Source organism: Sphaerodactylus townsendi, linkage group LG01, assembly GCF_021028975.2.
Source record: "Sphaerodactylus townsendi isolate TG3544 linkage group LG01, MPM_Stown_v2.3, whole genome shotgun sequence".
Lineage (NCBI taxonomy): Eukaryota > Metazoa > Chordata > Lepidosauria > Squamata > Sphaerodactylidae > Sphaerodactylus > Sphaerodactylus townsendi.
In genome coordinates this window covers 12,476,315-12,502,390 of record NC_059425.1, presented here as the reverse complement: position 1 = coordinate 12,502,390, position 26,076 = coordinate 12,476,315, and the positions used below count along the sequence as shown (strand labels likewise).

At 49.2% G+C, this 26,076-nt stretch overlaps 1 protein-coding gene across 2 annotated transcripts in view; it reads left to right on the top strand.

The window, feature by feature from the left end:
* Positions 1-26,076, top strand: part of TUFT1 (tuftelin 1) — a 51,777-nt gene that overhangs the window by 5,162 nt on the left and 20,539 nt on the right. Inside the window, exons 1-4 of one of the 2 annotated variants that reach the window (XM_048511082.1) lie at positions 6,157-6,305; positions 20,382-20,456; positions 21,980-22,084; positions 23,609-23,695. In XM_048511082.1, coding sequence (XP_048367039.1) covers positions 22,001-22,084; positions 23,609-23,695 — 171 coding nt within the window. In that variant the 5' untranslated portion in view covers positions 6,157-6,305; positions 20,382-20,456; positions 21,980-22,000. Of the gene's footprint in view, positions 1-6,156; positions 6,306-20,381; positions 20,457-21,979; positions 22,085-23,608; positions 23,696-26,076 lie in introns of those variants that run through there. The other variant, XM_048511071.1, reaches the window with a different exon arrangement.

Here is a 26,076-nt window from a genome sequence, read left to right as displayed (position 1 = left end):
TATGGCTTGGCTTGTGCCTTTCCATTTTGGTGTGGTGGGGAATCCCATTCAGCACAAAAGAATTCCTGCTTTCAAAAGCAGTCCATCTGGAGGGTGTATGGAGATGGTGAATGTCATCTACATTCCTTTATAATGACTCTTCCCCTTGTCTTCTTTTTCTGCTCCCCCCCACTTCTTGGAATTGCTGAAGTCCACCTTTTTATGACCCTCCAGAGAACAAAGACCAAGGACATTGTTTGTTCTGGCTTCGTCCTTCTCCACTATCTCATCCCCGAGAGCGTAGTTTGCACCTGAGTCGCCTCTCTTCAGTTTAACTTCCAAGATCTGGTTTTATACTCCCGTCCTGGGGCCTGATATTGAAGACAGTGCAGTGGCGAGAGCTTCTAAGCATGTGCGGAGTTTTCAGCAATGAGCTGGTGTAGAGGTTAACGTGTGGGGCTAGGATCTGTGAGACCCAGGTTTGAATCCCCGTTCTGCCATCGTGGGTGCTTGCTGGGTGACCTAGGACCAGCCACACCCTCTCAGCACTAACCTACCTCTCACAGGGTTGTTGTGAGGGTAAGACAGGGACGAGGAGGAGGATGTAAGCCACTTTGGGGTCCCCACTGGGGAGAGAGGTGGGATATAAATAAATAAATAAACACACTTGGGTGCTGTGTGGTTTCCGGGCTGTATGGCCGTGTTCTAGCAGTATTCTCTCCTGACCGTTTACATGCCATCTGTGGCTGGCATCTTCAGAGGAGATCCTCTGAAGATGCCAGCCACTGAAATCTGGCCATCGAGAAAAAAATACTCATTTCTGTCCCTTGGCTACAACTCCTAAGCTATTCAACGATGAAAGCAACCGACAATACAAATGAACACACGTTATACTGGCTCGGATGAGCCAGCATAACCTGGTTTCGTCATATCTTAGAAGCTAAGCAGGGTTGCCCTGGTTAGTATTTGAATGGGAGACCACCAAGGAAGTCCAGGGTTGCTACGTAGAACCAGGCAATAACAAACTACCCCTTGCCTTGAAAACCCTATGGCAGGGGTGGCCAACCTATGTACGCCCTGATGTTCCAGGGACCTACAGTTCATCAGCTGAGTAGAATTGTAGTCCATGGGCATCAAATAGCATCACAAATTAGAGCCCACCCTGCCCTATAGGTTTTATTTATTTATTGTTCCACTTATATACCGCCCTCCCCCGGAGGGCTCAGGGTGGTTTACAACATTAACAGCAAACAAGTGGATGGATAAAATATCGTACAAAATAAAAAGTTAAAATACAGCGCTCAAATTATCGCAACCATTTTAAACACAGATGGCGTCCGGCTACTAAACTCCTCAAAGAGGGGAACAGCGGGCCTTAGTTGTTGTTAACGGGCACGGATATCAGCAGCTGGCCTCCCCAAAGGCCCGGCGGAATAGCTCAGTCTTGCAGGCCCTGCGGAACTTGTTAATGTCTCACAGGACCCAGACAGCTGGAGGGAGAGCATTCCACCAGGCAGGGGTCAGGGCCGTAGTGGAGGCCAGCCGCATCATGGAGGGGGTGGGGATCACCAGCAAATTGGCCTCTGCTGAACGCAGAGACCGACGTGAGACATCTGGGGTTTTTGAGTTGAGTGTTTTTACCGCCGACAATGCTGCCCTCCGCCCAGAGGGGCCGCCGCGAAGCTCAGAACATTTCCGCCGCGAAGCTCAGAACATTTCCGGAAGACGAGCCCTGTCTGGTTTGCCAGCTCCGGCTGGGGAAATGCTTGGAGAGTTTTGAGAGGTCTCAGCGGGAATGTAATTATGTGGAAAGTCTGCCCTTTCTTCCAGGTAACTGATCGCTGTAGTCTGGAAATCAGCTGTAATACGGGGAGAATTCCAGGCCACACTTTGAGACTGGGAAACCTCCAGTATCGCTCTGTCTATTTTACCAACTTCTGAGGAGAAACTTTGATCCCGCACTCCAAGGGCCCGGCAGGGTGCATGGCCAACAAGTCCCCCAGCATGGTGCAATGGTGACGAGCAGGTGGATTCTAATATGGAGAACCGGGTTCCCCACTCTTCCACCTGAGTGGCTGAGGCTTATCTGGTGAACCAGATGTGGTTCTTCACTCCTACATTCCTGCTGGGTGACCTTGGGCTAGTCACAGTTCTCTCAGAACTCTCTCAGCCCCACCTACCTCACAAGGTGTCTGTTGTGGGGAGTAGTAGAAGAAAAAGAAGAGTTTGGATTTATATCCCCCCCCCTTCTCTCCTGCAGGAGACTCAAAGGGGCTTACAATCTCCTTGCCCTTCCCCCCTCACCACAAACACCCTGTGAGGTAGGTGGGGCTGAGAGAGCTCCGAGAAGCTGTGACTAGCCCAAGGTCACCCAGCTGGCGTGTGTGGGAGTGTACAGGCTAATCTGAATTCCCCAGATGAGCCTCCACAGCTCAGGCGGCAGAGCTGGGAATCAAACCCGGTTCCTCCAGATTAGATACACGAGCTCTTAACCTCCTACGCCACTGCTGAGTAGGAGGGAAAAGGAATTTGTAATCCACCTTGAGTCTCCTTACGGGAGAGAAAGGTGGGGTATAAATCCAAACTCTCCTTCTTCTTCAAACTTCCCCACCTTTTCCAAATATCAACTGGAATGTTCAGCCTGGCTGTAACTTGCTGTGAGCCCTTCCTAGCCCACGCCTCTAGGACAATATTTACGAGGGTCATTCTTTGTGGATAGGCAAACATGAAGATTGCCGAGGGAAACATCTCAATGTTTCAGCTGTCAGCTCTTACCTGGCAGGAATAGTGGCTGTAGACCACAAAAAACCAAACATAGAGCAGTGAGTTCAAGATCAAATTAAACCTGAACTGTACCTAGAAGCTACAATGACCGAGTTGAGGCGGTCACACTTTGAAAAGACAAGAGAAGACAATAATGCTGGGGAAAGTTGAAGGCTGCAGGAAAAAACGTCCAGCATGAGATGGATTAAGAACATAAGAACAAGCCAGCTGGATCAGACCAGAGTCCATCTAGTCCAGCTCTCTGCTACTCGCAGTGGCCCACCAGGTGCCACTGGGAGCTCACGTGCAGGATGTGAAAGCAATGGCCTTCTGTGGCTGTTGCTCCCGAGCACCTGGTCTGTTAAGGCATTTGCAATCCCAGATCAAAGAGGATCAAGATTGGTAGCCATAAATCGACTTCTCCTCCATAAATCTGTCCAAGCCCCTTTTAAAGCTATCCAGGTGAGTGGCCATCACCACCTCCTGTGGCAGCATATTCCAAACACCAATCACTCGTTGCGTGAAGAAGTGTTTCCTTTTATTAGTCCTAATTCTTCCCCCCAGCATTTTCAATGAATGCCCCCTGGTTCTAGTATTGTGAGAAAGAGAGAAAAATTTCTCTCTGTCCACATTTTCTACCCCATGCATAATTTTATAGACTTCAATCATATCCCCCCTCAGACGTCTCCTCTCCAAACTAAAGAGTCCCAAACGCTGCAGCCTCTCCTCATAGGGAAGGTGCTCCAGTCCCTCAATCATCCTTGTTGCCCTTCTCTGCACTTTTTCTATCTCCTCAATATCCTTTTTGAGATGCGGCGACCAGAACTGGACACAGTACTCCAAGGATTGATTCAGTCAAGGAAGCCACGGCCCTCAGTATGCAAGAAAATTTTGTTGGTCATTAATTCAAATAATTATCAGTGAGTTGGATGATGGAATAGAGGGCACAACAATCAAATGGGCGGATGACACCAAATTAGTAGGAGAAGTATCTAAGAGCCCAGAGGAAAGGGTCAGATTTCAAAATGACCTGGACAGGCTAGATCAAGGGTCTTCAAACTATTGCGCTCCAGATGTTCATAGACTCCCATGAGCCCTACCACTCCCATGAGCCCTACCACTTGGCCATGCTGGCAGGGGCTGACGGGAATTGTAGTCCATGAACATCTGGAGGGCCACAGTTTGAAGATCCCTGGGTTAGAGAGCAGGGCCAAAATGAACAAAATGAATTTCAACAGAGATAAATGTAAGATGCTTCACTCGGGCAGAAAAAATGAAAGGCACGGATATAGGATGGTTGATACCTGGCTTGACAACAGTACATCTGAAAGGGATCCAGGAGTCTTAATAGACCGCAAATTGAACATGAGTCAGCAGTGTGATGCGACGGCCAAGAAAGCCGACGCGATGCTGGGCTGCATCAAGAGGAATATAGTGTGTAGATCGAGGGACATAATTCCTCTTTGTTCTGCATTGGTCAGACCTCACCTGGAATATTGTGTACAGTTCTGGCCACCACAATTCGGGAAGGATATTGACAAGCTGGAACGGGTCCAGAGGAGTGCAGCCAAAATAGTAAAAGGTCTGGAGTCCACACCCTACGAGGAGAGACTTAGGAAGCTGGGGATGTTTAGTCTGGAGAAGAGAAGGTTAAGAGGTGACATAATAGCCATGTTTAGATATTTGAAGGGATGTCATGTTGGTGAGGGAGCAAGCTTGTTTTCTTCTATGCCACAGACTAGGATTAGGAGTAATGGGTTCAAAGGACAGGAAAAGAGATTCCATCTGAACATTACGAAGAACTGCCTGACATTAAGAGCTGTTTGGCAGTGGAATAGGCTGCCTCAAAGGGCGATGAAGTCTCCTTCTTGGGAGGTTTTTAAACAGAGGCTGGATGGTCATCTGTCAGGAGTGCTTTGATTGTGTGTTCCTGCATGGCAGGAGTTTGGGCTTGATGGCCCTTGTGGTCTCTTCCAACTCTATGATTCTATACAACAAAGAAGGTTCATCATGTTTTGTTTTGTGGCAGAGGAATATGTTGTAGAATTGCTCTGCCCGGGTTTTGGTGCCTACCTAACCCTTCTCCTCCCCATCTGTTTGAATGAACTATAGATGCTCTTGTATCAAAGTACCATGTTCGATAATGCACAAAATAACGGTTTTGACAAAGGATCACGTATAAAAATGAGTGATAATTCTAACATTCTTTCAGGACTGTTTTCTAATACGGAAGCATACGATTTTCTTGACTTCTGCGCTTCAACTGACTGTACTAACATCTTTATCTGAGACAAAGTGTAGTTGAAAAAGGTTAAAAAGGCCCTTATGGTGGGTGGAGAGGAAGGGGTCGCGGTGGGGCAGTACTGGGGAGAGGGAGAATGGTTTCCCTGCGAGCAGGGAAATCTGAATTTTCCCACCCATGCAGCAGCTGCGCAGGCCTTATCTTGAGCGTTCCCAAAATACTGCAGTGGTGTTAGAGCAGGGGTGTCCAACTCTGGTTCTTCTTCAGAAGAAGAAGAATTTGGATTTATATCCCCCCTTTCTCTCCTGCAGGAGACTCAAAGGGGCTTACAATCTCCTTGCCCTTCCCCCCTCACAACAAACACCCTATGAGGTGAGTGTGGCTGAGAGAGCTCCGTAGAGCTGTGACTAGCCCAAGGTCACCCAGCTGGCGTGTGTGGGAGTGCACAGGCTAATCTGAATTCCCCAGATAAGCTTCCTCAACTCAAGCGGCAGAGCGGGGAATCAAACCCGGTTCCTCCAGATCAGAGTGCACCTGCTCTTAGCCACTGCTCTTAGCCACTATGCCACTGCTGCTCCCAGATGTCCAGGGGCTGATGGGAATTGTAGCCCATGGACATCTGAAGCGCTAGAGTTGGACACCCCTGTGTTAATGCATAATGGGGGGGAACCCCCCCTCCCAGGGGTTGCACAAACTCCCTGCCATCTTTCCAAACAGCGTTGTACCCAGGCGGATAAACTGTATGGAAACGCCCTCAGTAAATGTTCGCCTGGAGACCGGTTCTGCTTGCTGTAGGCGACTTCGGCCCATCTGTTTGTCGAGCTCTGGAGGAAACTGCTCATCCATTAGTGGGCTGAAATATTTATCACTCCAGCGTCGAGCTTCTTGGAACTATGGACAGCAGGTTTATGTGCGTGGAAACTCAAGGGAGGCGGATTGCCTTGATGGCACCCCGGTGCTGACATAATTCCATCCCGGCGCCGCTAATGGCCTCCCATTCTTTCCCCAGCACTTAACGTGCCCCTCTGCTGGGTGGATAATTGCTCCAGAGACTTGGAGCGAATGGTGTTTGCGTAATGGAGCCGTCTGCTGACAGGACCGAATCGTGTTGTTTGCTGTAGTCATTCCCTATCGCGGGAGGGCTTTGCAGTCTACCATGCGTTCCTCCGATTGCACGTCTCAGATTGAGACGCCAGATACCGGAGGGCCCGGCAGCCCTTAGGAAGGAGAGCGAAATCTGATTTCCTCGGGGTATGACGTAGCGGCGGAGTCTGGCTGGGCAGCCCCTGGATATGGTGATCCGAGACAGATCGGGAACGGTGTAAGTTGGATTGTTTACAGCACATTGTTTACAAACAGTTTGAGCCTGCAAGGCTCATAATGACTATGATGGCACCTCTGGGAACGTACAGAGTGCGTTTTCACCGCCTGTCGCTTTGGCTCTTTTGGATCTGTTCCACTAAAGCTGGTGCTTTCTTCTGGCGGACAGTGTTCTTCGCTTGATTCTGGAGTCGGGGAAGATTCCTTAAGTGAAGCGAAGCATAAATGGCTTGTTTTAATTTTAACAGCTTGTACGTCAGTGTAATGAATTGTCTTGGATTGGGGTCCCCGACGTGGCGCCTGGGGACACCGTGGTGCCTGCCGATATCTTTTGTGGCTCCTACCAAATGTTTTTAGAAAATGCGCAGAGTCAGGAGAGCTTTTGCCCTGTGGGACTTCGGATTGGCCACTGGAGATGTTGTCGGTTGTGCAGATTTTTAAAAAGTTGCTTTGGCAGCAGCTGCCGCCACAACACAAGGATCTTCACTAAAGATGCACGCAAGAAAAATTATTTTTATCGTTGTGGGTTTTCCATGCTGTGTGGCCGTGGTCTGATGGTTTTAGCTCCTGACGTTTTGCCCACCTCTGTTGCAGGCGTATTCAGGGGCATGTCACAATAAGTTGTGTTTCTCTCTGTGGCCTGGGATGATAATTTTTTTAAACAATATGTTTGTTTTCAAAGCATTCGAAGTGTGAAATGTGAAAGAGTGGCTGTTAGAGCGATGCATGATCTCACTCCCTTACGTTTTGCATTTGGCCCCGTGTGTTGTGACATCCATTCTGTGGTTTGGCCCATGATCCCACATCTGCATGTCAGAAGAAGAGGAAGAGTTTGGATTTATATCTCTGTTTTCTCAACCGTAAGGAGTCTCAAAGTGGCTTCCTCTCTTTCCCTTCCTCTCCCCACAACAGACACCTTGTGAGGTAGGTGGGACCGAGAGAGTTCTGAGAGAACTGTGACCCAGCAGGCTTCATGTGGAAGAACGGGGAAACAAACCAGTTTCTCTGGATTAGAGTCGGCCGCTCATGTGGAAGAGTGGGGAAACAAACCTAGCACTCCAGATTGGAGTCCACTTCTCTTAACCACTACACCAGGGGTCTGCAACCTGCGGCTCTCCAGATGTTCATGGACTACAAATTGGCCGTGCTGGCAGGGGCTGATGGGAATTGTAGTCCATGAACATCTGGACAGCCACAGGTTGCAGACCCCTGCACTGCACCATGCTGGCTGTCAGCATGCTCATGGACTCCGAACCGTTGGGGACCCCTGCCTTGGATACTGCATTGCAGGGATATCCCTTTCCCCTTATATCTCCACAAGGAGGCGTTGTGGTCATCTGCCCTCGTTCCTTTAGCAAAGTGGATGGTTGTATTATGTAATTGTCCGTAAGGAAAGTCTGGCACTGCTGTCTCCCAAAGCAGTTGGAATCTACTGCCTGCAAAGCCCTGTGCGGCAAGAGGCAGGATTGGGCCAAGCTCAACTTACACAACCACCAAGTGCGGGGTGGATCTGAAAGATTAAGTCCTCCGGTGGCACATGGCCAACTACATCAAATCCCTCCCAATGGGGACAGAACGGTGTTGTAACCCTTATAACTTCTAGAGAAGAGGAAGTGTGGTGTAATGGTCGGGCGTCATGCGCAAGGTGCCGCCTGCATTTGGGGCTGCAGAATTCTCCCTCACCCAAGATCCACTTGGCTGCTGTTCCTTTTTCTTAACCCTTCCTTGACTTGTTCATGTTTGGCTCACTTCCCTGATTCTGATAGTCACAGGGCTAGTCACAGTTCTCTCAGGACTCTGACACATCTATTTGTAGAGCTCTGGAGGAAACTGCAAATGAGTTGTTTATCCATTAGTGCGTCTCAGGACTCTCTCAGCCCCACCTTCCTCACAAGGTATCTGTGGTGAGGAGAGGAAGGGAAAGGAGCTTGTAAGCCACCTTGTGTCTCCTTACAGGAGAGAAAGGTGGGGTATAAATCCAAACTCCTCCTCCTTCTGTTCCTCCTATGCCTTGTTTGCCTTTCTTCGTATTTGAAGACCGTCCTTCTGAGCCATGCGATGAGTGCAGTCTGAGATCTGGACCGGGGCGGGGCAGGGAGAGATGTGAATGTAATTTTCGGCAGCTTCTCGCGTGGTTTTCATCACCCCGTCGCTTGTAATTCTTTTCCTCAGTAAATGGCCATTGATACTTAGAGGATGTGAAATTATTGTGGCGAGAAGCAATATGATATCTTTATTTCATTCGCACCGAGACTTCCGAGGGCAGGAGCGAGAGAGAGTGCGAGCGAGCTGTGGCTTGGTGGTAGAGCAAAAGGCCCTGGGTTCAATTCTTGGCAACTTCAGTTGGAAGGATTAGGCAGATAGCAACAAGACCTTGGAGAGCAGCTACCCGCCTGAGTAGACAACGCCAATGTTGATGGACCAAGGGTCTTTGTTTCCATATAAGACAGTTTCCATATAAGACAGCTTCCATGTGAATTTGGATCCCTGGGTATCCATCCTTTTTTACCACTGCAGTGATGTCTCGTGTGTACATTGCTGCTCTCTAGGAATCTTCCTTCTAGCAAACATCTTCCCTGCTTCTTCTCCTGGAGGCGGAAGCCATCTTGGATGGGTGATTTCGTACCCCAATCACCGGGAGGCAGGATCTTATAATTGTTCAACTTCCTGTCTTGTCCTTGTTCTCCATTTAAGGTCAAAAGGGACAGCAAGGACCTGTAGCCGCTCCTTGTATTTGTGGTATAGAAATCCCCTGTCTTGTATGAATTTGTGTTGTTTGTCTTCAGTGTATTCCTATTGTTTTGTGTTCCCCCTGGTCGGTCCTGAGTGTGTGTGCCGTAAATAGCCTCACTCCAAGTTTAGTGAAATTAAAAGGCTCCGTGTGAACTTTTATTTCCGGGTCAGCACGCAAATGCAATTCATCTGTGTGCTAGATACACACAACGGTAACCCAGCATTGCTATCCATGAGAAATTGAAATTGGTATGTGCCCTGAATTGGCTGGAATTAGTTTCAGACAGTAGCTTTCTTGGCCTGTTGTGGATGAGATGGTCTCAAGTCCGGCAGCACCTTAGAGACACGATTTTTGGGGTGTAACATGCCAAGACTCAAAGCTTCCTTTTGTCCACTGGTTCTTACAAAGGGAACTCTTTGTCTCTAAAGCCACCCAAATCTTGTTGGTTTCTTAAGGGGCTACTGGACTCGAATCTTGATAGAGTTAAATGCCCCTTCCGGTATCTCTGCTGCTATTCTGTTCCATTGTTGTTAAAGGAAAGCACTTTAGGAGCAGCAGTGGCGTAGGAGGTTAAGAGCTCGTGTATCTAATCTGGAGGAACTGGGTTTGATTCCCCGCTCTGCCGCCTGAGCTGTGGAGGCTTATCTGGGGAATTCAGATTAGCCTGTGCACTCCCACACACGCCAGCTGGGTGACCTTGGGCTAGTCACAGCTTCTCGGAGCTCTCTCAGCCCCACCCACCTCGCAGGGTGTTTGTTGTGAGGGGGGAAGGGCAAGGAGATTGTCAGCCCCTTTGAGTCTCCTGCAGGAGAGAAAGAGGGGATATAAATCCAAACTCCTCCTCCTCCCCCCCTCCTCCTCCTCCTTCTTCTTCAAGTCCCCCCCACCCTCCCCAGCAGTTGGTGATTGTACGCAATGCCACCTCTGATGTGCTTTCTTTGACTTATTTTGAGCTTAGATTGGAATCCCTTCCCCCTCCCAAAATCACACACTGGATTAGCAAACTACAGTCTTTGTCTGGGGGAGAGGGCAAAAGTTAAGCCTGCATCACATCACTTTGGAAGGGACACTTCTCAACATCTCCTCCCCCAAAGCCGAGGAAGAGTTCTGTTGAACACTCAAGTCTTCTTGCTGTTTTCTGATGGTCGAGCTTGCCCTGATGATGAACTCCCTCCAAAACTTGGCTGCATTATGGTGGTCCCCCTGAGATGACCTTATCTGCAACCAAAAGGGATCTGTAGATACCTTGAATGAACACCCCGCTTTGACACCTGATCGTAGATAACTAGGCTGAAGGACCCTGAGGAGTCTCTGTGCCTCAGGGAAGCAGGATGTGCCTGTTGGCCCGAGGGGGGAGGCACGGCAGGTGGCTGCGTCTATCCCTGTGTGGCCGAAGAAGAAGAAGAAGACGACGAAGACGACGACGACGACTAGCCCAAGGTCACCCAGCTGGCTTGTGTGGGAGTGCACAGGCTAATCTGAATTCCCCAGATAAGCCTCCACAACTCAGGTGGCAGAGCTGGGAATCAAACCTGGTTCCTCCAGATTAGATACACGAGCTCTTAACCTCCTACGCCACTGCTGCTTAGAGGAGCCTAAGCCGCAAAATAACTATTTTCACACTTTCTCTGGGAAACTGGAAGGGGGGACTGGACAAGGATAAAGGAGTCCAGGAAAGCCAGGTCAGGCAGAACTGGTTTTCTCAAGTTAGGTATTTTGCTGCCTTTCAGTAAACGCTACTGATCAAGAATCCAGAGTCTGTTAAGATTCAAGACCTAACAGACTAGCTGCTCAGGGTCTCACACCACCTGCTTGGTGCTGGAGATGCCGAGGTTTGAACATGGGACCTTCTGTATGCAAACCAGGTATCCTCCCATTGAACCACCGCTCCCAAACGTGCACAGAAGGCCTACCTCCTCTGACTTGGAGGAGGTAGAATATTCTGAACATTTTCTTGATCAAACATTTGCCAGCCGTGCCTGATGCTGAACAGGATTTTCACGTTTGGACTCGGCACGCTGTAGTGGTTACGAGCGATGGACCCTGATCTGGAGAGCCAGGCTTGATTCCCCCCTCCTTCGCATGAGCAGTGGACTCTTATATGGTGAATTGGGTTTGTTTCCGCGCTCCTGCACTTGAAGCCTGCTGGGCGACCTTGGGCTGGTCACGGATCTCTGTGAACTCTCTCGGCCTTACCTGCCTCACAAGGTGTCTGTTGTGGGGAGGGGAATGGAAGGGTAGGCTTAGAGACTTTTTAATGGTGGAGAAAAAGCAGGGTGTAAAACCACCTCTTCTTCAATGGTTCCCTCTCCTAAATGTATGGCTTAGTTTGTGTAGTGAGATATCACAGCCAGAAGAGACCCTTTGCATGAGACTGTGTTTATAACAGAGAATCTTTTCATTTCTCCCTGAATTTCCCTCCTTTCTGGTGTCTCACAATACTAGAACCAGGGGGCATCCATTGAAAATGCTGGGGGGAAGAATTAGGACTAATAAAAGGAAACACTTCTTCACGCAACGTGTGATTGGTGTTTGGAATATGCTGCCACAGGAGGTGGTGATGGCCACTAACCTGGATAACTTTAAAAGGGGCTTGGACAGATCTATGGAGGAGAAGTCGATCTATGGCTACCAATCTTGATCCTCCTCCTTGATCTGAGATTGCAAATGCCTTAGCAGACCAGGTGCTCGGGAGCAACAGCCGCGGAAGGCCGTTGCTTTCACCTCCTGCAGGTGAGCTCCCAAAGGCACCTGGTGAGCCACTGCGAGTAGCAGAGTGCTGGACTAGATGGACTCTGGTCTGATCCATCTGGCTTGTTCTTATGTCTCCCTTCAGGACCTTTGCACCTCTGTGTTGCTCTGACTCCGTGCCAAACTTTGCCCAGGAGCCCCGGCGGCCTTTTTTCACTCTGCCAACCATGTTTGCTTTGCATGAACGCGTGAGCGTGTGTTTTGTGTGCCATTTGCTGCTATAGATACGGGGGCAATGAGACAATAGGGCAGTGCGTCACGCTTTCAAGAATGCACACTAGGCGAATGAGGCTGTGTCACAATCCTGGAGCAGGGGAGTGTGGGGGGGGGGGCAGTTGTGCCCTTTTATTATGGGACAGCCGGGGCCATGGGAAAGGTTGGCTCTTCTGTCTCAGAAAAACACAGTTGGGCCTTCTTTATAGGGTTGTCAGAGGGCCAAACAAGGCAAGACTCGAGGAGATTGGAGAATGAATGTCCTGAACTTCCTTTAATTGGTAAGCAACCTTGGAAGGGAGGGAGATTTTGATTGGGGGCAAAATAAAGTTTGACGTGATCTCGAGTCCTCATTCTCTGAGATATTTGAGCCACTGGGGGAAAATCTTCCTCACTACTGGCCTGTTACCTCCAACAGGGATAAAAGAGCAGGGGATTGAAGTTAGGAGAAATAACAGCTGAGGGTTAGCGCCCCCCCCCCCCAATATTGCAGCCCTGATCTGAATTGAGCGGGGGCTGTTTATGTTTATTTATTTATTTATTTTGTTGGATTCACATCCCGCCCTCTCCCCGAAGGGCTCTGGGCGGGTGACGACGTAATTTAAAAACGTTCCATAAACATTAGACATTAAAATATAAATCCTAACCAATTAACCATTTTTTTAAAAAACGCTGAGATGGTAATTAAGTACTTTCCTCATTCCCACTTTCCATCTTTCCTTCCTCCCCCTCCCTCTGGAGACCGAAGATGTTATCCTATACTGCAGGGGTGTCCAACTCTGGCGCTTCAGATGTTCGTGGACTACAATTCCCATCAGCCCCTGCTGGCATGGCCAATTGGCTGTTGGTAATTGTAGTCCAGGAACATCTGAAGCGCCAGAGTTGGACGCTCCTGCTATACTCAGTCAATCTGACTGGCTAGCTGGAAAAGGCCTGGTGAACAGCCACCTCTTGCAGGCCCTACAGAATTGACATAATTCCCACAGGGCCCTGATATCACCAGGCAGCTTGTTCCACCAGGCCGGAGCCAGGGTCGTGAAAGCCCTGGCACTCGTTGAAGCCAGCCAGATGTCCTTCAGGTCGGGGATCGCCAGGAGGTTTCCCTCTGACAGACAAAGGGGCCTTGTAAGGCAATATGGGGAGATGCAGTGCTGTTTAGAAATGGAGTTTTGTCTCCTTTTGCAGGTCAAGTGCACAGAAGGCCTACCTTTTATTGTGAGCCTGTGGCTCTGTTAAGGGTGCCAACAAGGGATAGGAAATTCCTGGAGATTTCGGAGTTGGAGCCAGGGAGGGCAGGGTCCCCAGCAGGGTATAATGCCATAGAGCTCATCCTTCAAAGCAGTTCCGTTCAGAACAAGATCCACCAGACCACCGCCACACAGTCCGGAAAGACCATCACAACCACTTCAAAGCAGCCTTTTCCTCCAGGGAGCCTGGTCTCTGTCGTATGGAGACCAGTGGTCCTTCTGGGGGATTTCCAGGAGGTTGGCAACCTAGTCTCTGTGCATCTGAGTTGCATTTCCACACCAGTAATTGCCCCAAACTTTCCACTTGAGGGAGGTCCCTGACTCTCGAAACGTCCCCGCGCCAACCACCAAGCCCGGCTCCTTTCCCCTCTCCTCTCCCCTTCCGCCGGTAGTCGTGTTCAGAGAAGCCTTTCTGTTTCAGCACCTCCCTGCCTTCTACACAGGATCCTTGCAGAGGGTGGCCCCAGTATAATGGGCATGCATTTAATTACCCTCTTAGAGCAGGATGTAAGCAGAATCGCCTTTTAAGAAGGCTGCCGGGTCAGAGAGCGCACCCGCAGCTGACTGGGTGTTTGGAAGGGCTCCACCGAGTTCCTTATCGTGATCAAAAGAGGCAAGGTGGCACGGTGGGGTGTGTGCCTTGCATCTGGAAAGCTGAGTGCGCGCCATTCTATAAGAAAGGGCGCGGGTTCAGTTTCCAGCAGCTCCTGGGCCGAGATCTTTCCGTGTCCGAGTCTTCGGAGAGCTGCTGTCCCATCTGAGAAGGCCTGGCTGAGTTTCTGACTCGGTACGTAAAGGTTTGGTCTGTGCGTGGGACCCAGTTTGCAATAATGTAGGGGGAGATTACGTGGTGGGAGTGTGGAGGGGGTCTTGAACACTCCAGATGGGCAGTTTTGTATAATTCTAGGTTTTGCTAGTCCTGGGACGGGGAAGAACCTGGAGAAATGCCAAATGGGACTAGCAGTCTTATCCGTTCTTATCCTCCATCACTGCTTGCAATCTTGTTCTGTACGTCCTGGAGACAAAGAGGGCTGGAAACCTGCTTTTTAAAAATGCCTCCAGTGCCACGTTCTGTGCGAGTTGTCAGACCCCCGAGGAACGCTTTAGCTTCATCTGTGCGTTTTCCAGGAGTGCTTTTGAGTTGCAACCGACCTCCTTCTTTGGAACGGTTGAAATAGGATAGTTTTAGGTCACTACTTGTAGATTCAGAAATAGTCTCAGGGAAGGAGTTTCGAAGTATTTATTGTAATGCGTGTTCTTTTAACTGGAGGTCGTTTTTAACAATGAGGTTTTTAACCTGAGATCGTGAATCGCTGAGCCTTTTAGGGAAGGGAGATGAAGAAATCAAGTAAACGAATACATATATTTCTACATATGGTGGTGGAAAGTCCTGTGTCAGGTTGGTTGGCTTTTCTGGGCAAGAGACAAATGAAGATCGTGTGCCGTTGCCTGCCTCTGTGTTAGTAGCTGGGTCTTCCTTGGAGATCTCCCATCCAAATACTAACCAGAGTTGACTCTGCTTCGCTTCCGAGATCAGACAAGATCTCCAGCCTGGGTAATCCAGGCCAGGTTGAAGTATTGAGATCACCCTCCAGGTCCCAGTGGTCCCCAATTTTTCTGATGAGATCATTCCAGTCCCTGTCCCTTCACTATGAAGAAGAGTTTGGATTTATATCCCCCCTTTCTCTCCTGTAGGAGACTCAAAGGGGCTTACAATCTCCTTGCTCTTCCCCCCTCACAACAAACACCCTGTGAGGTGGGTGGGGCTGAGAGAGCTCCGCAAAGCTGTGACTAGCCCAAGGTCACCCAGCTGGCGTGTGTGGGAGTGCACAGGCTAATCTGAATTCCCCAGACAAGCCTCCACAGCTCAGGCGGCAGAGCGGGGAATCAAACCTGGTTCTCCAGATTAGAATGCACCTACTCTTAACCACTCCGCCACTGCTGCTGTCAGGCAGATGCATTCGTTTTTAAACGTAGTACTCCTTATTTAGATCTATGCCATTTATTGGAACTGTAATGAAATGTCATTGTATTTTGACAGATTTTTTATGATCTAAATGTTTTCTATCATTTATTGTACAGAGTCTATATTTTCTTGTAAGCCGCCCGAGTACTTTTTGGAGAGTCAGCGGGATTGAAAAGGAAATAAATAAATATACTGTGATCCCCAAATATTTCCCTGAAGAAGCACAGTTTGCATTGTAATAAGAGAAGGATCGGGGTTGGGGGGGGTTGGGGGCATGGAACGCAATTGTCCTGCATCCTGTCAATCTTGCTCTATGGCTGCAAAAATGCAGGTGTGCCGGGTTTCCTCCGGCCCGGTCCCCGAATGCTGTAGATGGGTCCTTTCAGTACGACACAGCTGAGCGGGGCATGATTGAGCGGGGAAAAGCACAGCAGCATTGCATGAACGTCAAGCCCCAAACAGCCCCTGGGTGTTGCCCATCTTTCCTGCAGCATTGGCAGAATGTAGTTCAGTTGCAAGTCGGGCAGGGTGGTGTGTAAGTTCTGCCTGCCAAGTGATTCCAGCCTCGTGATTCCAGCCTCTTGTCATGCTGAAGAAACACGTGCTGCTTTTTAACAATGATTTTACGCAGCACCCCTGTTTTCTGCCCCTTGGCTTGCGATTTATGTGGGAAAGCTAGACGGCGTGGGCTGGTTCTACTATGGCTGCCCAGAGGCCTTCCCTGGGATCCGTGGCTCTTCTTGGCTGACAGGTTGAGATTCTGGAGGGGGTGTGGTTTTAGCCCGTGTCTGTTTCACGTGAGCCGGCTCTAATCCAGGGGTCCCCAACTTTTTAAAATGTTTATGTATTTTACATATATAAATAACACATACATAGAAAATAAAGAAAAAAAACCCAATCTAGTCCCCCCCTCCCCCTATAATAATACCGTGTTTCCCCGAATATAAGACAGTGTCTTATATTAATTTTTGCTCCCAAAGATGCGTTATGTCTTATTTTCAGGGGATGTCTTATTTTTCTGTGTTCTGTTCGTCGGGCATGCTTCCAAACAAAAACTTTGCTATGTCTTACTTTCGGGGGATGCCTTATATTTCGCACTTCAGCAAAACCTCTACTATGTCTTATTTTTCGGGGATGTCTTATATTAGGGGAAACAGGGTAGTACTAAATGAAAAGAAAAAAAACCTCATACACAAACACCTACACTTTTACATGTTGACTTCCAGCTACCTCACTAAGGATCCAAGCATAAATCTAACTCCGTGCTTATAATTCATATCTACGTTTTTTTAACTTGTAGTCCTTCTGATAAAGTTGTCTCAATCCAATACGCTGTTTTCATTTAAGTCTCGAATCTGCCATTGTTTATTTATTTGTTAGATTTATAGGCCGCCTCACCCCCGAAGGGCTCAGTTTGTATATGTTTTGTATATGTTTCTGTTTGTATATGTTTTCAGTAAGTTTGGAGAGAACTGTGACTGGCCCAAAGTCACCCAGCAGGCTTCATGTGCAGGAGCAGGGAAACAAAACCTGGTTCACTAGATTTTTTTTATTTATTTAACCCTGGATTATAGACCAGTGGCACTCACCCCCATCATCATGAAGTGTTTTGAAAAACTGGTCCATAGGCATATTAGTTCTTGCCTTCCAGATACATTTGATAAACATCAGTTCGCATATCGGACTAATAGATCTACGGAGGACGCCATTGCCATTAGCCTCACACAGCTTTGACGCATCTGGAACAGCGAAGGAATTAGGTGAGAATGCTCTGTGCGGACTTTAGTTCCAAGATTTAATACAATCTCGCCACAAAGACTGGTGACAAAACTTGTGGATCTTGGACTCTCACATTCAATCTGCTTGTGGATTAGGGACTTCTTGTCTGGATCGCTCCCAGAGGGTTAGACTGGGAAATCGGGTTTCCTCAGTTCTTACTCTAAATATGGGAACGCCACAGGGCTGTGTGTTGAGCCCTTTACTGTTCACCCTTTATACATATGATTGTACTCCTGTCTATCATAGTAACACCATTATCAAATTTGCTGATGACACAACGGTGGTGGGGCTCATCTCTGAGGGGATGAGTCTGCCTATCGGAATGAAGTGGACCCCACTGCTCCTCATGGTGCAGGGAAAATAACCTGGTTCTTAACACTAACAAGACAAAGGAGCTCATAGTGGACTATAGAAGGAATAGCTCAGAAATTCAGCCCCTTTGACTATAAATGGAGATCAAGTGGAGCTGGTGGCTAGTTTTAAATTCCTGGGCAGGATTAAAGAGGATTTGACCTGGGGAGTACAGATCTATCACAGGGTTAAGAAAGCCCAGCAAAGACTGTACTTTCTGAGACTTTTTAAGGAAGCAACAACTAGATGGAAAACTTCTGGTGTCCTTTTACCATGCTATAGAGAGGTCCTAACCTACTGCATCTGTGTATGGTTCTCCAGTTGCACAGTGGCTTAGTTAGGAAGGCGCCTCCAAAGGGTGATCAATACTGCACAAAGGATTATCGGCTGCCCTCTCCCCTCCTTGGAAGAAATCTATAATGCCCGAAGTCTAAATAAAGCCCAAAATATTCTAAGGGACCCGTCTCATCCAGCACACTCTCTTTTTAAACTGCTACCATCTGGCAGACGATACAGGGCCCTCAGAACTAGGACAAAGAGGCTTAGAGACAGCTTCTACTCTAGAGCTGTGGCTATGCTAAACTCCGCTGCTTCATATTGATGTATTTGGGGCTATGTAGGGATGGGTGGAGGATGATGATGTATGAGTCTGAAATTGCATGAGTCTGAAATTGTATGAGTCTGAAATTGTGTGCATCGAGGAATGCTGCTGTAAATTTCGTTGTGCGTGCACAATGACAATAAAATGCTTATGCTTATGCTTATGCTTATGCTTATGCAACAAGATCGACACAGACTTCAGAGAATAATCAGAACTGCAGAAAAAACAATTGCTGCTAACCTGCCTTCCATTGAGGACCTGTATACTGCACGGGTCAAAAAAAGGGCTGTGAAAATATTTACTGACCCCTCGCATCCTGGACATAAACTGTTTCAACTCTTACCCTCTAAACGTCGCTACAGAGCACTGCACACCAAGACAACTAGACATAAGAACAGTTTTTTCCCGAATGCCATCACTCTGTTAAACAAATAATTCCCTCGATAATGTCAAACTATTTATTATATATTTATTATATAATTACTGCACTACTTTTTTCATCATTCCTATTACCCATCTCCTCCCAATTATGACTGTATGACTATAGCCTGTGCTGACATTTCATTTTATTTTATGATTTTACATTTTATGTTTTTATTACTATTGATTGTTTCCTGATTGCTTACTAGACCTATATGACAATCATTAAGTGCTGTACCTTATGATTCTTGACAAATGTATTTTCTTTTATGTACACTGAGAGCATATGCACCGGAGACAAATTCCTTGTGTGTCCAATCACACTTGGCCAATAAAGATTCTATTCTATTCTAATATACCGCCCTCCCCCTGAGGGCTCAGGGCGGTTCACAACAAGGTTAAAACCTACCTTAAAACATAATTTAAATATCAGTTACATAAACACAGAAGCCATTTAAAAATGTGGATGGCGTCCGGCTACCCCCCTCCCCCCTTAGAGTCAGCCGCTCGTATGAAGAAATAAGGAATCAAACCCAGTTCTCCAGATAAGTGGAGAGGGTGGAATCAAACTTGGTTCTCCAGATTAGAATCCGCCTTCACTTAACCACTATACCACGCTGTCGAACAGTCCCTCCTCCAGGGCAGCCATATTCTCCAGGGGGAGCCGATCTCTGTCATCAGATCAGATGTAATTTTGGGAAGTCTCCAGGCCCTGCCTGGGGGTTGGCTCCCCTTACTCCTTCCCCCTCGGCTATCCAGAGGAGAGAGACTGTTCCCTAGCGTGGAGTTGTCTGTCGGGCCTGCTCTTGAGGCCGGCTGAAGTTCGAATCTCCTGCAGGCAAAAAAGCAAAGTGGGCCAGGAGTTCTTGTTGCAACTTGGAGCCCTCTGACCACAGGTTCATAGACAAGTGAGCTTGTCGGGTGGGAGGGGAGACGGTTGTTCAGGGCGGAAAACGCTCTCCCTCTTCAAGTCCCGGCAGCGTGGGAATGCCGGAAGCGCCTGGAACCTGCCGTCTGTTTCTCATGCATGAAAGATGAGCTTCGCAGGTTGGGACTGCAGCTGCCGGAGGAGGAATCCGGTTGAGCCACAAGTCTGGCGGAGGCTTAATTCCTGGACTTTGTGGAGAGGGATGGGGGAGTCCCTTGTGCCAGGGAAACGCAGCACCCATTACTGGCCTGGGTCTCTAGCATCTAGCCCTGGGCTTGCTCGAGGAGCCGGAGCCCTTTCCGTGGCACTGACAGGGGTTTTAGGGAGTTTCCCTTCCTACCACCTGCTAATGCTGCATTGACATCTCCTCTGGCATTTTTCCCCCTGACGGAGCAACTCCGGGGTTTCAAGGCTGTGCACATATTTGCCCAAGGAGTAGGACAGTTCCGGCACCTTTGTGATTCGTCTTTGTAAACGGAGCCTCGGTTAGCCCGTCGGTGCGCGGTTTCTAGTCTTTGACCGGATGGGCTGCCCCCAAAGGGAATGTCAAAACCCCCGTCCTCCAAGCCAGCTGGGCAAGCGACTCTGAACTCTGCCGGCTTGCCAGTTGTGAATTTTTATTTGCACCGTGTGAGCAAGTGCGTCGGTAGCCCTGCGGTGCCGGACAGAAAGGGGCGGGCATCTCCTAGCCATTAGTTCCAGTCAAGGAGACGGGATGCGCTCATTTTGTTTACACGATGGCTGTGAGAGTATTAAAGATGGTGCCACTTCTAATCCTTCCTTGTTTCCTGACACCTTTGCAAAGCCGGCGTGCATCTTAGTGCCCTAGTCTTCATTGTGAAACTCCAAAGCCCAGATCCTTATCTCTGCCTCCCTGTTTCTCTCGCTGGCTGTTCCTTTTCCTCTCTCTTCCTCTTTTGTCCCTCTGGCTCCAGGGTCGAGACAAACTTTGTAAGCTCCTTCAGGCAGGGACCTATCTATGTTATTATAACCCTGTAAGGTGCTGCATGCGTTGACGACGATCTGTTGGCGGCACAGCCGAGAGCAATCTGTAACCACCGCTGTTTCTTTCTTTTCACCCGTTTAGGACAGCGTGAAGATTTTAAGGCTGACCCTTCAGAATGACCTCCCCGGCGACAGGCGTGACCTCCTGAAGCAGAAGGTGAGTAGAAACCAGGCTCATAGGAGCCAGCTGATTGGAGGGTCCCCCTCTGTCTTGGGGAGAGTTGGGACTTTCCCAGTGGTGGGATCCAAAACTTTTAGTAACAGGTTCCCATGGTGGTGGGATTCAAACTGTGGCGTAGTGCTAATGGGGCTGGGCGGGGCACGGAGGGGGCGTGGCTAGGCATTCCTGGGCGGGGCTGTGGCAAGGACGCAGACGGTCCTTGGGCGGGAAACGAATGCACGCAGGCGCAGGCTGCCACGCACGCCGGTGCACCTCCTGCTAGACTGCTTCCAGTTCTGCGCGCTACTGCTGAGAGGACTTCAACTGAGGCAAAAACCACGTGGCAAAATCACCAATTAGTAACCCCCTCTCGGCATGCACAAATAATTAGTAACCTACTCTCGGGAACCTGTGAGAACCTGCTGGATCCCACCTCTGGACTTTCCTGATCTTTGTCGAGCACAGGGGCCCCCATCGTAGTGCCTGTGAGTGCCAAAGACACCAGCCAACACCTTTCCTAGCATCTTCCAGAAGTTCTGGAAGGGATGTGGGACCAGGTAGGCAGGGGCGTCTCTAACAAAAACGTTGCTAAGGGTAAGCACCAAAATTGCACTCACCTTCCGCCCTGTGAAGCATCACCCCCCCCCCCCCCCCGAGGCTGGCCTTCATTTCCATTACTTCTGATTATGTTTAATTTTGAGCTAGGAGAGCGGCTGCCTGGGGGGAGAATGGGGGCGGAGATCAGACCAGGGAAGGGTCTCTCCTAGCCTTGTCTCTGCCCCAAGGCTCTTCCCAGGTGCTTGTCTGGTCCAAAGTCAAAGGCACAGGCTGCTTAACACAGCAGTCTTTGGCTGCAGTGGTGACGGGGGTGGGGAGCAGCAGCCAGTGTGCCCTCAGGCCCTCGGCACCCAGGCTAGGAGCCCTGGCTTGCCCAGCTCACGTTACGCCCCTGCAGGTCGAGCTTTTGCCCAGCAAGGCTTCCAATTGACTGTCCAGATTTTTGAACATGTTGCTTGGCAGCAGCTGTCATGGTAGCACAAGGATCTTCACTGTGTGACTGAAGACAAGTTGCGGCAGCCATTTTGTATCTGGTCTTGCCTCCTGAGGCAGCCATTTTGTATCTGGCCTTGCCTCCTGAGGCAGCCATTTTGTATCTGGTTTTGCCTCCTGAGGCAGCCATTTTGTATCTAGCCTTGCCTCCTGAGGCAGCCATTTTGTATCTGGCCTTGCCTCCTGAGGCAGCCATTTTGTGGCTGTACTGACCATGTTGTGCCAGAATTCCAAAGAGGCCCACAGGCTCAAAAAGTTTGGTGAGTCCCTGCTGTATTGCTCAGTGGTTGTATGGTGGGATATTGTGCGACTTGCTCCCGCCCACATTTTCTTCATCTCTGTGAATCTGTGTCAAAACGGGCTTGAAAGAGCCCCGTGGCGTATTTCCAAAAAAAGCGGCTGGTTTGCATGGCGTCAGCTTGCGAGAGAAAGAGTCCGCCCACCCGCCTTTTTGCCGTCTCTTCCTACAGCCGGTGGGAAAGGCCTTCGCCATGGTGGCCAAGCGGCCCACGGGCACTCACACCTTGGCTTCGGAGTGCGTCAAATCCAGCGAGGGGGACGAAGAGATCATCAAGGTGAGCCCTCTGCCGTGGCAAAGCAGCCGTGGCTTTCTGGTTGTCCTGTGGGAGGACTTGGGGACCCCTTGGGGCGCTGCCCTATGAGGGAAGGATGTGGACTTCTTGAGAAAGGATGGAGGGGGCTAGCCAGTGTTGGGGTTAACCAGCGGGGGCTGAGAGCCAGAATGGTGTCGTGGTATAGAGTCGCGGACTCTATAATCAGGTTCGATTCCCCACTGCATATGAAGCTGCACTCCCCTGGAATATTGTGTACAGTTCTGGGCACCGCAATTCAAGAAGGAAATTGACAAGCTGGAATGGGTCCACAGGAGGGTGACCAAAATGGTCAAAGGTCTTGAATCCATGCCCTATGAGGAAAGAGCTGGGGATGTTTAGTCTAGAGAAGAGAAGGCTAAGAGGGGACATGATAGCCGTGTTTAGATACTTTAAAGAATGTCATGTTGGTGAGAGGGCAAGCTTGTTTTCTGATGCCTCAGAGACTAGGACCAGGAGTGATGGGTTCAAGGTGAAGGAAAAGAGATTCCACCTAAACATCAGGAAAAACTTCCTGACTTGCCTGGTCCAAAGGCATAGGCTGCTTAACACAGCAGTCTTTGGCTGCAGCAGGCTGTTCGACAGTGGAATGCACTACCTCAGAGTGTGGTGGAGTCTCCTTGTTTGGAGGTTTTTAAAGAGGCTGGATGGCCACCTGACAGGAGTGCTTTGATTGTGTGTTCCTGCATTGCAGGGGGTTGGACTTGATGGCCCTTCTGGTCTCTTCCAACTCTATGATTCTACAATTTACAGCCTGCTGGATGACTTTGGGCCAGTCACAGTTTTCTTCGAACACTCTCAGCAGGAATGTCGGAGCGCGGAAACACATCTGGTTCACCAGATAAGCCTCCGCCACTCAGGTGGAGGAGTGTGGAATCAAACCTGGTTCTCCAGATTTAAATCCACCTGCTCTTAACCACTACACCACGCTGGCTCTCACTGAGTTGCGGTACAGGTAAAATGGAGGAGAATTCTCACACTCTCTAGCCTACCTCACTGGGTCGTTGTGAGGTTAAATGGGGGAAAAGAGAGGTGGAGTATAAAATATTTGACAGATGTACGCTCTGCCTCTCCAGAGACCGGCTTATAACTGACACAATGAAATGAAACCATTAAGACAAGCTTAAAACCTATTGGAAGAAAACTGAAACAAGTTCAGACGAACCAGGGCGCAAAAACACACAACAAGCCACTGAAGAGTCCTCAATAAATCACTCCTTGGGCTGCAGGCAGCTCATAAAACAGCCCAGTTATATATGTTTAAATACTCTTAGTTGAAAAGGTGTGGGGTGGGTGGGAGGATGTTTTGGTCGGGAGCCCAAAGGAAGCTAAGGGAAGGACGAACAGAAGTCCTTCATTTAAAGAAGGAATTGGCCCTTGTTTGTACGGGACCAGTCTTTTCTCTGACTCTTGGGCTTGGCGCTCCTGCTGCCGGAAGGGAGCGGCGTTCTGACGGATGTGGTGGTTTCTTTCCCTTCTGTGGCTCAGGTGTACCTGAAGGCCCGGGCGGAGGACAAGGCGAAGCATGAGAAGAATCCTCACCTGCTGAAAAGTGACGGCTGTCAGACCCAAGAGGCAAGTGGCATTTTTTAAAATCCCAGAATGGCTGCGCGGGCATCGAGGGTGATTGCAGAGGGCAATGAGCACTCCCCAACCTTGTTGAACCTGGCAGGCTCCGTTGCGATCTTGACACAGGGCAGGGGGCACAGTTCACAAAATTGTGGGCACAGGAAGTGGAGGACCACAGAATGGCAGGGAGTAAGATTATGATACTGACTGAAAAGGTGAAGCGGAGCTACGACAGGGAACAAAGGAGTACCTGCTACACCCAGGCGAAAGCAAAAATACAAGAATGCAGAATACGTTACATTTAATGTGAAACACAAAACAAAAATGTGTATACAACACACACACACACAAAGTTCACAAACAGGTGCATGCACAGGTATCAAACTCGCGGCCCTCCAGATGTTGTGAACTACAGTTCTCATCATCCCCTGCCAGCATGATGCTGGCAGGGGATGAGGGAACTGTAGTCCATAACATCTGGAGGGCCGCGATTCCTAACAGAATCACAGGTAATTCAGTTCCATATAGAATCTTTTGGACTTAAGACCAGTTGGATTACCAGTGATTCTGTTTTTAATTTTGACACGTTAGACTAATACACCTGTTGATGCACTTTTTTGGGGTGTGTGTGGTATACACCTTTTTGTTTTGTGTTTCACGTTAAGTGTAACATATTCTGCATTCTTGTATGCTTGAAGAAGAAGAAGAAGAGTTTGGATTTATATCCCCCCTTTCTCTCCTGCGGGAGACTCAAAGGGGCTGACAATCTCCTTGCCCTCCCACCCCCCAAACACCCTGTGAGGTAGGTGGGGCTGAGAGAGCTCCGAGAAGCTGTGACTAACCCAAGGTCACCCAGCTGGCGTGTGTGGGAGTGCACAGGCTAATCTGAATTCCCCAGATAAGCCTCCACAGCTCAGGCGGCAGAGCTGGGGATCAAACCCGGTTCCTCCAGATTAGATACATGAGCTCTTAACCTCCTACGCCACTGCTGCTCCAGGTTTGCTTTTGGCTTGGTGTGTAGTAGATTCTCCTTTGTTCCAGGGAGCCAAATAATTCTGACAGTAGCAATTTGACATCTCAGGCAGAAATTTCGGACAGGTTCAACAGGAATTCTTTCAATCTGCACAGCTGGTCACAGAAGTCCTGCTGGGCAGATGCCCCCCACGTGGCAGGTGCCGTGGGGCCCGTAGGCACCATTTTGGGGACACCTGGCAAAGGGCTACATACCCTTGCCGGTCGGTCATAGCAAAAATCCAAAAAGTTGTTAGTCTTCCAGTCGCGGCTCGATCTTTGGCCCCTTCTGCACATGCAGAATAATGCACCACCGGACCTCTTTCACAATTGTTTGCAAGTGGATTTTGCTGTTTTGCACAGTTAAAGCCAGCAGCAAAGTGCATTGAAAGCATAAGCATAAGCATAAGCATTTTATTGTCATTGTGCACGCACAACGAAATTTGCAGCAGCATTCCTCAATGCACACAATTTCAGACTCATACCCCCATCCTCACTTTCCCCTTCCTCCACCCATCCCTACACAGCCCCAAACACATCAACACGAAGCCACGGAGTTCAGCATCACCACAGCTCTAGAGTAGAAGCTGTCTCTAAGCCTCTTTGTCCTAGTTTTGATGGACCTGTATCGTCTGCCGGATGGTAGCAGTTCAAAAAGAGGGTGTGCTGGATGAGACGGGTCCCTCGGAATATTTTGGGCTTTCTTTAGGCTTCGGGAATTATAGAGTTCTTCCAAGGAGGGGAGAGGGCAGCCGATAATCCTCTGTGCAGTAGTGATCACCCTTTGGAGCGCCTTCCTATCTGCCACTGTGCAACTGGAGAACCATACACAGATGCAGTAGGTTAAGAAAGTGGATTGAAAGTGCATTATTCTGCATGTGCGGAAGGGGCCTATTTTCCGTGGAGCAGGTACTGAGATCCTCCTTATGGTGGCCGCTGGAAGAGAGCATGCACAATAAGAGTGGCGTGTGTATGTGGGGCATGCAGTTCATTTTTAATCGCTGGACAGACTTGCAGGTGTCTTTGCAGAGCTCAGCCGCCTCGAACTGTGATGCTGAATCCTTGCTCTTTCCAAATCAGCATGTCTCTGCATGCCGGCTCACGGCCGGCGTTTCCAGATCCACTTTCCCGTGTGTCCCTTGTCTAGAAACTTAGGGACTAAAAGGAAATGCTTGAAGAGGTCTGGAATCCATGCCCTACGAAGAGAGGCTTAGGGAGCTGTGGATATTTAGTCTGGAGAATCGAAAGTTAAGGAGGGACATGATAGCTATGTTTAAATATTTGAAGGGATGCCATGTCGAAGAGGGAGCAAGCTTGTTTTCTGCTGCCTCAGACTAAGACACGGAGTAATGGATTCAAGTTGCAGGAAAAGAGAT